Source organism: Euprymna scolopes, chromosome 31 (genome assembly GCF_053919585.1).
Source record: "Euprymna scolopes isolate OS-2025 chromosome 31, ASM5391958v1, whole genome shotgun sequence".
NCBI classification, from domain to species: domain Eukaryota; kingdom Metazoa; phylum Mollusca; class Cephalopoda; order Sepiida; family Sepiolidae; genus Euprymna; species Euprymna scolopes.
In genome coordinates this window covers 32,865,808-32,881,376 of record NC_136512.1, presented here as the reverse complement: position 1 = coordinate 32,881,376, position 15,569 = coordinate 32,865,808, and the positions used below count along the sequence as shown (strand labels likewise).

Genomic DNA, 15,569 nt, shown 5'->3' with positions numbered 1-15,569 from the left:
TGAATAATGCGAGTAATATTTAGTTTACTTTGGTTTTATGCAAAGGATGCAAATTCAGTGATGTGAAAATTCAGATACTGCTGATTGTTTTAACAAATAGGTTTTTAGGCATCAATTGATAAATATTCCTCAAATTTTTTTTTTTAGTATTTTAAAATGAGTTTAGGAGGTATAACATCCTCACCCATTTGAAAATTAAAATATTTGAGATTTGTATTAAATTTAATCTATGGTCATGAGACACCAATTAAGTAAAATTCCCTTAATCTAGATTTTTTATTAAGCTCCCTTAAGCCTAAAATTTTAAACATTTTCTAGAATCAAAATCATGTAATAGATTTTGATTAAAATTGGAATAAGGATTCTAGACATAAGGTTTAGTTTCATTATATCTTGATTTTAATCTTTAACAGGGGACATATGGCACAATGATCAAGAGCCCTTTTGATGGGAGCCCCAACTCCCCACATTTGGGGGGCTTCTACCAGACTTTCCTTGTACTCGAATGGAGACAAATTTGAAAAAAGTGTTATGTAAAACATAAAAAATACGGCAACCCTTCGCTTGACTCAAGCTGACAGGTTGTTGACAAAAAGCAAAGGCAGCCGGGTTGCAAAAAGTCAGATCAATGTTGATTGACACCAGCTTCCAAAGGTTGAAGTTCAGAACAAACGATTGAACTGACAATCTTTCAATATCTTTATACATGTTTCTCTCGCGATGTCTCAATGTAGTTAACACCATTGAAACTGGCTCAATTCACCCTGGGTACTACAAGTACAAGCAAGTACACATCTCTCTCTTTCCTTCATTTTCATCATCATGAGAGAAAAAGATATTCACAATAAAAGTCTGACTTGACGTATACAGTCGCATGCCAGCTCCAATTCTCGAGCTTTAAAAAAAAGAGTTCCTTCTTCAAAATGAAATAAATTTATATTTTTATAATAACATGCGTTGTTTACTGATTGTATACAACGTACAATTCCAGCAGAAGAGTTCTTGCCAATAATGACACCGAGTGTAAGGGTAAGTAACGTAGATCATATTTAGTTTAATTTAGCATTATGCATAGAGGGAAAATGGCAACTAGGATTCCTTTATGAAAATTTAGATATCTCTGATTCTGATAAAGTTTCAATAAATATTACACATCAATTAATAAATATTCTGATTCTGATCAAGTTTTAATAAATATTACGCATCAATTACGCATCAATTAATAAATATTCTCATGATTTCAATTTCTATGGAGCATTTTAAAGGATCGTTACGATAGATAATATGGGCACAAAGTTCAAATATTTTCGATTTGCAAGAAATTTGATTAAATATCAACTAAGCCAGAATCCTAAAATTTCAATTTCTTAAGGCCCCTTAAGCTTAAGCCCCAAATTTTAGACATCTTTTTCCAGAATCAAAATCATGTAATTTAATTGGATTTAAATTCGGATAAAACTACAATATATAAGGCTTAAAAATAAAATAATGCAGTCAACCATAGGACACAAAGGCTCTATTTTCATTGCTTACTAAATCAAGAATGAGCAAAAGGCACCACTCCTTTCACAGAATTAATCGACTTACACTTGCTTTTCACCTCATAACAGTGGGTGCATAGCAAGTAGGCATCAAGTACAATTTTGTTTAAATCTTTCATATAACTTCACCGAGGATTAAATTTTGGTACCCTAGCCCATTAGTCAAACACTAATGATTATGCCAAATAAGCCAGGCTATAAGATTTAGTAGCATCTATATATTAATATTGGAATGATAAGTTTGAATTGGGAATCAGAAAAATCAGAACTTGGGGAGGAGGGGGGGTACGAGAATCATAAAAAATTTTCCGATGATAAAACCGATTTTTTTTTTTTTTAAATTGTTCTGTTTTTATTTGTTCTTCTTTAAAACTTAATTTCTCCGTTGACATGCCTGATATTTATTGATTTTATTAAAAAACTAAAATCTATAGATCACTCCCCTTACACAGACACAGCCACAGCCGTATTATATATGCACATATTACATGCGTTTTTGTGGTAATCTGAGCAAAAAGACTTTATAGCTAAATATTTTTAAAAAGAATAAGAATCAGTAATTTGGAAAAGAATCCCTAATTGTATTGGCATCATGAAAATAACTCCATAGATAAATATTCTTTTTAAAAAATCAGAATCAATAACTGTATCGGAATTGAGAATTTAGAAAAGAATCAGTAATTGTATCAGAACCGGGAAAAACATTGGAATCATCCCATCACCGATATATATATACTTCATCTTGATAAGGGAACATAAAAGTGATGCAAACCTGTTCTATTAATTAAATCGATGTGGTCATTAGACCTGCCTCCAGGTGACAAAATCGAATGAGCAAAAAAGCTAGAGAGAAAAAAATTTAAAAAAGGAATTGAGAATGTGCACGTTAAGTCAGACATCAAAAGAACAAACCAGTGCAAATCCAGGAAAGACCTTAATGATCTAAATTCCAAGATACCAAAATTAGCTTCACACAATGAATTGTATTATGTTAAAAATTTTAAAATGTTGTTACTGGTTTTACATGAAATATTAATTTGTAGGTTGCTGGGTTTTAATAAAAGATAGCTTTGAGGATATTTAGTTTTTATAAGAGATTTATTAATACAGACAACTTGGAACATTCTTAAAACAGGATGAAGGTAAAAAGTATGGATTGACTGCCTTTCAGAGAAAGGAATAGACAGACAGATGGATAAACAGATCACTTGTCTCTTCACATCTAGTGCATAGGCACCCCCAATCCTCACTGGAGCTTTGCAGGAAGGGATCACGTTTTGTGTGGGCTGCTTGATTTGTCATCCAAAAAGAGCAAAATCTCCATACTTCCAGAGGTCGCACAAATTTCTGTCAACTAAAGGTTAAATTCTAATCTCCCATCCATCAATCACCCCTCTATTCAACTAACGGCTTTTGATATTAGATTAGAATATAGAGGACTGGAGTTATTGAAATTATTATCATTACTGTTATTGAAAATGCAAAAATACTTCCCCCTCTTCCAACATTTTGTTATGATTAGAATTAAAAAAAAAAGGGGAAAGAAAGAAAAGGAAACCCATGCTTACCTTATGACCCACAATTGTTAGGTAATCAACACCCATGTCGTTAATATCTACATCAATCTTACCCAGAACCTGGGCAGCATCTGTATGAATTAAGATGCGTTTCGTCTCACCGGATTTTCTCTTTAGGGATCGCACCTGCTTACAAATCTTGGTAATTGGCTGCAAGGAAATACAAAAAAAAAATAAATAAATAAATAAATAAATAAATAAATAAAAAAAAAAAATAATAAATAAATAAAAAAAAAGTAAGTATTAAAAAAGGTACAAGTTTATGTACTTATATAATAATATGCTAAGGGAATTTCATGTCCGTACATAGATTATAACCTTCTACTCCTTTTTTAAAAGATGAGATTGCTTGATTGATACAGAAAAAATACTTTTTAAAATTTCATCTGATGTTGCTGTTGTATTGAATGTGAAATCACCCCCCCCCTCACAGTTTTTTCTTTCCTATTTATATCTCATCCTTACTTAAGAGATTGGCCTTCTTATTTTCGATTCAGAACAAACTGGAAAACAATGTTTTTTCTAAACTGGTGATTGGTCGGAAATGTGTTACCTCTCAATGCCATACAAGCAGTTCCAGAAATGTGGATTTGCTCAGATGTCATTGCTGTGGCACATTAGCAGAAAAAATGGCTGAACATGTTTTCTTCAAATGCTGCGAAATCCAACGGTCCTGGATGTATGTTAACGAGGCGATAGCTTGTATCTTTCTTGAACATCATCACCCAGTAAATGTATCTTATGTAATTGATAATGCCGGGCCGGTGCGGGACAGACAAATGGTGTTTTTCGTGATCCCAGTCAGTTTATTATTTAGAAAGGGTATGAAAGGTCAAAATTTTTTTTATTGATTGCTTCCCCCCCCCTCCCATTCCATGATTCTAATAAAATAATTATATATAGATGCATTTATTTAATTACAATAAAATTTTTGAACGATTTGAGAAATTTCAATAAGATGACCCCCCCCTAGAGTAAATGTGGTATTATGGTGATTCTCGTCAAGAATAGGGAAGACATTTTCTAGTTATCGTGACATGAATGGTCTTGTACCTAATTTGTTAAAATGTAAATTTAAAAAATTTTGTGCAAATAAATATTTCAAAATTTAGTATTTGTTCTGTCTAAAGCTGGTATAATAATATTGTGGGGTTTGCATTAACGCCAGATGTCTAAAGAACACACGGCAGCAACAGTTGAACAATACAACTAGTGATAAAGCATTCTATGTTGAAAATAGTAACTAGAATGGACCAAAATCGCTAAAACAAAAAAAGTTGTGACTTGAGTTTAGAAATAAACATGAAAAAAAAACAGAGCAAAACTTATAACACAGTGCTAAGAAATAAAAGTTTTAGAGACAGAAAATTATTGGCAAACAAAACATCTCAGACTAGAAAATTTAGTTGCACTTATAGAATGCAGTGGATTGCAAAAATATTCAGAATGCCTATCCAATGATTAATCGGGATAATCAGGAATGACTTGACTTGAGGCGACATTCACCCAGGATGAGTTGAGCCGGTTCCTCTCATAAAATACTCAGAATCCCAATAAACACAGATCACACACAATTGTCCACAGTGGCCAAGATAATGATGGTCAGCTAATCTCAGAAGCAGCGGCGAACATCAGAGCTATGTTCAATGCTGGTAATCAAGAATGCCGAATGATTTTTGATCAAACGTCTACAAAGATATCTCTTAATTGGTTCACTCACCTGGATGATGCCAGTGACATTATTGGCAGCCATGATGGTTATCATGACGGTGTTGGGACGAATATTCTTGATAACATCCTCCACCAAGACACGGCCAGTCTTCAAAGAAGCAGCGACAAAAGTAACCTCTGAAAAAAATTGAAGAAAAAAAAACCCTCAAAGAATTAGAGGAAAAATAAGGAATAATTAAGCAAACTTTGACAAAAAGAAAAATAATCATAGAATATTGTGAGGACCATTTTCTTTGTTGGCATCAGGGTTTTTGATGAGTGTGACAACATCACAAACAGATATGTGGATGTTATCCAAATTATTTTCTTTCTTGGGAGGAAATTCTGGAAGTAGGTGGCCCTGATTGCATAGGGTTGTATATAACACAAAGTTTTTGACAAAGAATTTGGCTTTGTCAGATGCTAACGAAATCATCTCCCGTTATGAGGGTCAAAACAGAGAATTCTACATCTATTCAGGACCTTGATTGTTATTCGCCAAAACTCGTGGGAACCGAACCACTGTTCTTCTACTTTGCATATGACTCTCGCAAATAAGTGATTAGATTCGAAACCAAATCGTGCAACACAAGCGCACATTTTCTAATGACTTAAAAATAAAAGTTCTTATTTAGAATCCTACCCAATTAAAGAAACAAAAATACAGGTACAAAGATGTAGTTTTATTTTAAACCAAGAAAATCAAATTTTATGGGTAAGCAAAAAGGTCTGTTTCACGTTATCTATAAAAAAAAACAAAAAAAAAACAAGGGCAGATAAATTCACAATAATTCAAACTTATGATATCAGCCTTGTAATGATACCGATTTCACATTAATTGCTTTAAATAGTTTAAAAATGATTTTTATAAAAATAAAACTACTTGATCAATTGATATGATTTTTGGAATATGACATTTCCGTTCCATGTTGGGTATGTACATCATAAAGATTTTTCTGGGGTTTTGTTTTTGTAATTAGATTGTATTTTAAATAAGACCCACCACCACCACCACCACCACCACCAAAAAAGAAAAAAGAAAAGAAACAATTGTGCTCATTGCACAAATAAATTATGAAAACAAATTCAGACTGACCTGCTTTTTTGTCTTCAACAAATTTCTTAAGAACCAATTTAACAGAATCGTGCTCAAGGTTAGATGTGACAAAATGTGGCAGGGCTTTCTTATTCGACGGAGAAAGATCTGAAATACATTTTTCATGGAAATGTCTTATGGCAGTTTGAAGAATCATGTTGTTGCCCTGAAAATTGAAAAGAAAAGACAAAAATCAATATGGTCCTTTGGAGTTCAATAGCATTTTTTTTATAGATGGCAAAATAATGGTAAAATAAATATTTATTGATTTTACATGACCAGCAAACTAAAATGTATAGATAATAATAAAGCAATAATATAAATAGATAATAATAAAGCAATAATATAAATAGATAATAATAAAGCAATAATATAAATAGATAATAACAAAGCAATGACAGAAAAATAATGGCACAAGAGGATAAATAGGAAAATGGCACAAGTGTAAATAATGAAGATGAAAAACTCACATTTCTCAAAATCTTGGATACAAAACATTAAAAAGTCTGTCAAATTAAAAATAAATTATATCTACTAAAAGTAGATGGGGGCTCTCTGTTACTCCCCTCTCCCCCTTAAATTCTACATCTTAGGTTATTGGGTGATTTTAAAATTGGAATCGGTAATTTCATCAGAACATGGAAAATACATACCATCGTGATTAACATGTAACCCACATCTGCTGTGGAGATGAGAAGAAATGGTTTGTATAAGTTTAAACAAAATCTCTTAGCATCCGCACAAAATATATTCAAGGATAAGAGTGGAAAGTTAATTAATGATGAATACCATGAATACCAGGGGTTGAAAATTTCCATGTACAACTTATTCATAACAATAATACTCCCAGAAAACAACAATTCTTTTCCCTTTGTCAAAAACATTGTTTCATAGATTGTAAGGATAACAAAAAAATGTAAAGGGAAAGTTAAACTTACAAGTTTGCTAAAAGTAAATTTAGGACTTACTTTTTATTTATTTATTTATTTATTTATTTCCCCCCCCCCAAAAAAAAAATAAAATTGCGTTGGAAGTAAATGAATTTTGCTAATTTATCTTAATCAGAATTTGTGAGTATAAATTGAAAGATTAAATAATATCAAAGAAAGACAATAAGCACCGAAAGGAAAACTTGTAATTAAAAAACAAATTTTTTTCTAATAATAAAGTAAATTAAAAAGTTGCCTTTGTTATGTATGTAAAAAAAATAAAGATGAAAAATAATAAAATTAAAAATGTAAAAAGAATAAAGATGAAAAGTAATCTAAGTAAAAACAAAGATAAAAAACACAAAAATGAATAAAAAAAACAGATGGAAAAAAATAAAGATGAAAAAAAATAAAAAAATAATGAAAAAAAAAATAAAAAAATAAAGATGAAAAAAAAAATAAAAAAATAAAGATGAAAAAAAAAAATAAAAATGAAAACAAAAAATGAAAAAAAAACAAAGATGGATAAAAAAAAACAAAGATGGATAAAAAAAAAGATAGATGGATAAAAAAAAAGATAGATGGAAAAAAAACAAAGATGGAAAAAAAACAAACAAAAAAAACAAAGACAAAAAAAACAAAGATGAAAAAAACAAAGATGAAAAAAACAAAGATGAAAAAAACAATGAAAAAAAAACAAAAAACAAAGATGAAAAAAAAACAAAGATGAAAAAAACAAAGATGAAAAAAACAAAGATGAAAAAAACAAAGATGAAAAAAACAAAGATGAAAAAAACAAAGATGAAAAAAACAAAGATGAAAAAAACAAAGATGAAAAAACAAAGATGAAAAAACAAAGATGAAAAAAAAACAAAGATGAAAAAAAAACAAAGATGAAAAAAAAAAACAAAGATGAAAAAAAAAACAAAGATGAAAAAAAAAACAAAGATGAAAAAAAACAAAGATGAAAAAAAAAACAAAGATGAAAAATTAAACAAAGATGAAAAATAAAACAATGAAAATAACAAAAAACAAAGATGAAAAAAAAACAAAAAAACAAAGATGAAAAAAAACAAAGAAACAAAGATGAAAAAACAAAGATCAAAAAAGATCAAAAAAAGATAAAAAAAAGATAAAAAACAAAGATAAAAAGATAACAAAGATGATGAAAACAACAAAGATGAAAAACAGATGATAAAGAAACAAAGATGAAAAACAAGATGAAAAAAAGATGAAAAACAAGATGAAAACAAGATGAAAAAAAATATGAAAAAAAGATGAAAAAAAGATGAAAAAAAAGATGAAAAAAAAGATGAAAAAAATATGAATAAAAAACAATAAGAAACAAAGATGAAAAAAGATGAATAAAAAAACAAGAAACAAAGATGAAAAATAAACGAATATGAAAAAAAAAGATGAAAAAGAAACAAAGTTGAAAAAGAAACAAAGATGAAAAAGAAACAATGAAAAAGAAACAAAGATGAAAAAAGATAAAAAAATAAGAAACAAAGATGAAAAAAAACAAAGATGAAAAAAAACAAAGATGAAAAAAAAACAAAGATGAAAAAAAAAACAAAGATGAAAAAAAACAAAGATGAAAAAAAACAAAGATGAAAAAAAACAAAGATGAAAAAAACAAAGATAAAAAAAAGATTAAAAAATAAAGATAAAAGATAAAAATAGATAAAAAACAGATGAAAAAACAAAGGCGAAAAAAAAAGACAAGAAATGAAGATGAAAAAACAAAAATGGAAAAAATAGATGAAAAAATGATAAGAAATAAAGATGAAAAAGTAAAGATCAAATAAAACAATGAAAAATAAAAAAAGATGAAAAACAATGATACAAAAAACAAAGATACAAAAAACGATAACAAGAAATAATGAAAAAAAACAAAGATGAAAACACAAAGACAAAAAAAACAAAGAAGAAAAAAAAACGATAACAAGAAGTAAAGATGAAAAAACTGAAAAAAAAAAAACAAACTAAAAAATAAAAAAGTTAAAAAAAAAATTTATATATATATATATATATATATATATATATATATATAAAACTTACTTCAGTTCCACCAGATGTGAAAACAATTTCTGAAAATAGAAAAAAAAGAAAAAAATTTACTAATTATCATAAAATCTTTTTTTACAATTTACACATCTAATCATTTCTTAGTGGTGGTGGGGATTTTAACTAATTGCTTCTATCCACAAACTTTGGATAAATAAAGAAATTATTCTAATCTTGTTATATTAAAAAAAAACAGTTACGATAACTAATGCATAATAATTAGTGAGGTCAATAAATCATAAAATTATAATGCGAAATTGTCTCTCTACTTAAAATAGTATAGCCGATCATGTATGCGCGAACAGATTGTAAAAACAAATAGGTTTGTATTTTTTTTTTTTTTTTTTTTTTAAGTATAGGGTGTCTTGAACAACAAAAAACATGTATTTCTGAACATACAGTGAAATGAAATAGCAAAGAATACCAAAGACAAACCTAACTGAAGAAACATGTTTTAACAAATGTAATTGGAGAACCATGTTTTAATAAATATAATTGGAGAACCATGTTTTAACAAATGTAATTGAAGAACCATGTTTTACCAAATGTAATTGAAGAACCATGTTTTAACAAATGTAATTGAAGAACCATGTTTTAACAAATGTAATTGAAGAACCATGTTTTAACAAATGTAATTGAAGAACCATGTTTTAACAAATGTAATTGAAGAACCACGTTTTAACAAATGCAACTGAAAAACAAGGTTTTAACAAATGTAATTGGAGAACTACATTTTAACAAATGTAATTGAAAAACTACATTTTAACAAATGTAATTGAAAAACTACATTTTAACAAATGCAACTGAATGTGCAAATGGATGACAATTATTGTACATTCAACGTTGATAAGAGTTAAAGCGGGAGTACATTTTCCGAGACATCCTTGTATGTATTAATGATGGGATGATTCTAACATTTTTTCTCAATTTCTTTACTAAATTCCTGATTCCGATTCTTTATAAATATGTAAATATTTTACTATGAAGATTTTTTCCCAATTATCAGAAAAACACATGTTAAATGTGCAGATATTTCCATAAGCATAAAAAAATACACTAGATTTTAGTTTTACTGACATTTTTATATCGATAAATATTTATTATTTTATTATTACTATAAGCAGTGGAAGATTTTGCTTTAAACAAAATCAAATAAAAAAAGACAATTAAAAGAATCGTTTTTGGCATCAGAAAATAGGCACCAATTTTTATTGATTCTAATACCTCTAAAAGTTTTGATTTTTCCGATTCCGATTAATTGTCCCAACACTAATATACAGTAGAACCCTGGGATATGGCATTATTCCATTCCGGTGTTTGTGAAATCGTGGGCCCTAAGCAAAATTTTATACAGTACATATTAAAAATTAGTAACAAGATACAGTATAGTATATAATCATGTATATAATAATAACTTAAATTACACTGTAAGTGGAGCAATTACCATAACCAGGGACCAAAAAACATATTCCACACAGTAACCTGAAAAAAAACGTATCCCGGGGCCACTGAATCCCAGGGTTCTACAGTGTGTGTGTATATATATATATATATATATATATATATATATATATATATATATATACACACACACACACACAATAATACTGACAGCTTTTTAGTGAGTCTTAGTATCTACAGATTTGATTATAAGGAGTCCTGGAAAAATCTTTTATAGATTTCTATTTTGTTTCCAATCAGATCTCCTATTCTGTTAAGACTCCTGGAACAGACCCTCTCTCAATGTAATAGTGAGATCTGTAAAAATTTCTACTAATACCTCCCCCCCCCCTCCACCCTGCCCCATTTTGTGATTTTTATAGTGAATCTATAGATTGATAATAAGTGCTGGGTTTTGAAATTATCAGCTGCTAGGTCATTATGTTGGATACCGGCACCATATGTACTAATCATTTTGACAAAAACATGCACCTGAAAGAATAATAAAATAATTATCAAATGTACCAAAAGGTCATTTGAATAAGAATTATAATCCTGGTCATGGCACCAAATCGAAGATGTTGTATTTCTGATGTGTATAAGACAATGACAGCACACTGATATATAAAAATATAGCAATATATCATTATTCTCGATGATAGTTATGAGGGGTTGGTTGCTGATTTGGGCTTGAAAAGAATTAACCTGTTAAATTTCCATGCATGCATCCCCCTCCTAACAACCAACCATAACTGAGAATAAAATTATATTTTTATATATCAGTTGGCATTCTTTTAAACACAGCAGAAATATAACAAGTTAACTAAAATCTATTGCTTACCACTGACGGAGGCACCGATCATCTCTGCAACCTGCTCTCGAGAATCTTCGATTGTGTCTTTCACACCGTGACCTGATAAGAAAAATAGACATTTTAAAGAATGCAACAGTTCATACATAGCAGCAGCATTTACAGTTTATTTATGAATTGAAAAGATGAAGCGTATATCACTTGGAACACGGTATCTCAGCTTCACCCCCACCTTTTCATTTGGGATATCAAGCATCTGGAGCCAGTTGAGAAACTGGTGATGTGAATGGTCCATGAATTCCACACAAAGACTTAAGAATACTGATTGAAAGCCCTCAACCTGTACTTGATGAAACGCAAGCATCTGCGTGGTGGCCTTATCATACGCAGCGACTACAATTGCCTTAGCTCCGCAGAGAGAGCTTTGTGGAAACTCAGAGAGGTTGTACCTAAGACGATTTCAGCTCAATTGTCAGAACGTATCTTTTTCTGTTTGCATTGCTGCACTATGAAACAGGTTGCTAGAAGTCGTGTGTCAGCATGCAGATGACTGAACAATCTAATGTAGTGCTCGATGTATCGTGGCTGCTGATCCTTGGATAATTACGCCTCACTTGAGCAGCAGAGGATGAACATTCAAACTCTTCAGTCTGACAAGAGTTGGAACAAATACATAGCCTCTCCACAGTACCAGATATGCACTGGAGAGTACACAGATGAAACTTTCTATCTTACACAGAGCATGTGCAAAAATCAGCTTAAAAATTCTCAAGGCAATATCTCTAAAAGTGTAAGCCATGTTTAGTTTCATAAAAGTTTCAGATGGTTCGTTGTTTTAAACAAGTCTTGAGAGGTGACTGGTTTGCAGTAGACAGAACAGTTTCCGATGGTTCGTTGTTCTAAACAAGTTTTGAGAGGTGACTTCTTTGCAGTAGACATGAAATTGCTCCAGAAAAGGTTTAATATTTATGAAGCAATTCTGGTTTCTGATTGGTTGGTAGCAGAACATGAATTAATTCGATTCGTCAGTTCCTAGCAGTATCATTTATAAATAGAATCATCCGACTGTGTGGGATCATACCCCATTACAAGTCCAAAATATTGCAACAATATCTATTAATTTGCGCCAACCATCTCTGTGTAAACAAAAGGAACATACCCATGATTTGGAACTTATGGGTGTTTGATGAGATTGTTTCCTTTTGTCCTTTCCTCCCATACTAAATTTTTTTCCCTACTCTCGCTAGTAACTTATGATCTTTTAACCATGGTTTTAAATGATATTGCCCCCCCCCCCACCTGCCAGTTTCCGACGTTCATTTTGAAAAGTGTCGGTCGAAAGACGTTTTAACAGAGTATTTTTTTTTTTAGCCCACCCATTATTTACCCCCCTTTCTGTCTAATTTATGTTTTTTAAACATTGAATTAGAGCTAAGAAGTAAAGATTTTTAAAAAAAGAAAAGAAATTTTTTTAGAAATGTATTTTAGTTTCTTTACATTGTCAAATTTTTCTTTTTTAATAATATATGGTTAAACTATACAAAAAACAACTCAACAATTGATAATAATGGCACTGTGCCCAGTATTATTAAAATATTTCATAAAATATATAGATGCTGCCAAATCTGCTGCAAAGAACATCTGCTACCTCTACCAGGCTAGAAAACTTATGCAAGTCAATATCCTATATCTCTATAAACCTGCCATTTGCTCATGCAAGGAATACTGTTGCCGTATGTTTGCTGGTGTAGCAACTACTGGTTTATCCTTCTTGGACAGGATATAAAAAAGAATTTCTAATCTAACAGGTCTTTTAGTGTCTACCAAGCTCCAGCCGATCGTATTGCCACTTGTTTTAAAAGTACTTCTGTAGAATTTGCTGTGAAAAAAAAAAAAAAAAAAAAATCACTGCATTTGTGTCTAACAAAAATACTTCTTACTCACCTGATTGGTAGCAAAATCCCACCCCTTCATGGTAGAGGTCCCGATACACGGAAAGATTGTGTACCTAAGACGATTTCAGCTTTCTTTGGACTACTTGCCTTTGGAATTCCCCTTCTGCTCACTCGATCATACCAACATGCAGGAATTTAAATGTAATGTGAAGAAACATCTTGCTGCTCAACTCTTCACCAAGGATGCCACCTCATCCTAAATCTGGTCTCTCTAGCAGTAGTTCCTTACGCTTCAGTGTTTGGAGTGAACAAAAGAGAAAATGGAAACGGAAAGAAAGAAATTTGAAGAGTTGCTTACTAGTATCATAAGAACTGCTTGGATTAAACCATTTGTTCTTCAAAGTTTGACTGATGACTTCCAGCACTTCAGGGGCGTGTGGTGTGGTGGCGTTATAATCCAAGTAGACACTATGAAAAAAAAAAAAAAAAAAAATTTTTTTAAACAGACAACCCAAACAGGTTAGAAACATTTCATAATTTAATACAGAACAATAGAATCACAGAATGAACTTATGCATTTATGACTTGAAAGTTTCATCTCTGTCACAGATATTAATGGTGTGATACTAAGAAAGCAACATGTGTCAGAACCCCTTCACAGTAGAGATCCCTAGATGTAACAGAGCCTTCTACCCCAGAACCACTAGACTTTGGAATTCCCCTCCGGGTTCCTGCTTCCCAACTGTACTGACACGCAGAAGTTCAAGTGTAACGTGAACCTATATCTTACTGCCCAACTCCTCACATAGTACCCCTGTAGCTTATGTCCCTGATCGTAGCCCCCTACATCAAAGTGGCAATGTGCCTTGTTTGGGGTGAAAATGTAATTAAAAAAAAAAAAAAAAAATATATATCATTGAATTCCTGGCAAAGTGCATTGAGAATGGTGGTGACTATGTAGAAAAATAAATTCTGGAGCACAAAGGGGTGCATGTTTTAATGGCACCATTCCTGTCTTCATAGCTCTTTAACTTTTTGATTAAAAAAGAAATGAAATAGGAGGCTTCGCTTTTTAAACAACCATCGTAATATTTCTCACAATCGGACTTTAACACTTTGATTCAACACTTTGATTTAACTACTTAAAATAGTTCTCGGAAGCTGATATTTATCTTTCAAGAGAGTTTTTAAAACATTTAAAAATTGTAACGTTTTGACACTTGTGCAAAATATGGACTGTACTATTTTTTAGATTCGATATTTACGGTATCTTTTGTTTGTTAAATTATCAGGTGAAAGTAAAAAATAGTTTAATCATCCCCCCTCCATAATAAGAATAGATTTCTAAATAATAACATTATTTCAACATGGGCGGTATTCTGCACAAGTCACAATTTTTTTTTTTTAGTTGCAGATAAAGTTTTTACATCATAATAATTTTGTTTCCTTACTCAGCGTCATCATCGGTTCAACATCCATTTTACATGCTGGCATGTGTTGGACAGCATCAAGAAGTTGACCTTCAATGTAACCTATCTCAGGCCGAGTGTTTATTTATCCCTCCGATCAATTTTTTATCACTTCCTCCCGTATTTTCCTGGGCTTTCCCTTATAAACTGAATCTGTGATACTACACTTTGATTGTAACCCAAATTTTATTGTTATAGGCTATCATCCCAGGTATTATCCCTTCCCTTTTATAGGTTATAGGCTGTCGCCTAAGGTAGTGTTATTTATGATAGAATGCAGACAGACCTATACAGGTATTTCTATTCCAAATCCAGAGTGTTGCTTTTTTGATTTGCAGCAGTAATAGTCTCTAGGGAGGTGACGGTGGTGAAATGGGGTCAGGTAGCTGGCGTTTCAAGACCATTGTGCTCTTTGAGAAAAGTAGCCAGAGAAAATGATGCCAGACGACATAGGATAACGTTTCCAAACCTAAATTATATTTCTCTTAGTCTGTTCACCTTTTGTCAGAGTGAGAAGAGGTTTCTCTTTGTAAATGTAGACTCTTGTTGTAATTAATTTGCATATGTGGGGATCAACTGAGATAAATGCAAGGACTAAAATAGAAAGCGGTAGTCGAACTTTGGACAGCTGACAGAGAACACTGGAGTTGAGATCTGTCAGTGCTTGTTGCGATATTATTGAAGTGGAGTTCCTTTAATTTGAATACAGTTTTCATTTTCGATATCAGTCACAATGTCAAATTTGGTATTAATCACTGCTGCAATAGACAAAATCTATCTCCAAATAAAATCGCATTCAAAACAAGTAAATACTGATGCTCGTCTTCTTTTAGTGAATGAGAAATTTTAGCCCGATAAAATTCAAGTCAGTCTAATAACTAAAAATTTTGTGGGGCACATAAATCCAGCTGCCTGTTAGACAGATCATGAGAAATATGAATTTTGGGAGTATTAAACCTATTTTACTATTAATGAACTGACTACCACTTGATTGTCTTCAAGTCCAACATAAACAAATTCTTGAACCGCCCTCT

At 31.1% G+C, this 15,569-nt stretch overlaps 1 protein-coding gene across 1 annotated transcript in view; it reads right to left on the bottom strand.

The window, feature by feature from the left end:
- LOC145255680 (uncharacterized) overlaps window positions 1-15,569 on the bottom strand; it is a 109,650-nt gene that overhangs the window by 33,422 nt on the left and 60,659 nt on the right. The window contains exons 7-12 of the mRNA XM_080114246.1: window positions 13,425-13,534; window positions 11,202-11,273; window positions 8,915-8,943; window positions 5,925-6,090; window positions 4,839-4,966; window positions 3,110-3,268 (exon numbers count right to left, since the gene is read on the bottom strand). Of these exons, the coding sequence (XP_079970372.1) occupies window positions 3,110-3,268; window positions 4,839-4,966; window positions 5,925-6,090; window positions 8,915-8,943; window positions 11,202-11,273; window positions 13,425-13,534 (664 nt within the window). The remainder of the gene's footprint in view (window positions 1-3,109; window positions 3,269-4,838; window positions 4,967-5,924; window positions 6,091-8,914; window positions 8,944-11,201; window positions 11,274-13,424; window positions 13,535-15,569) is intronic.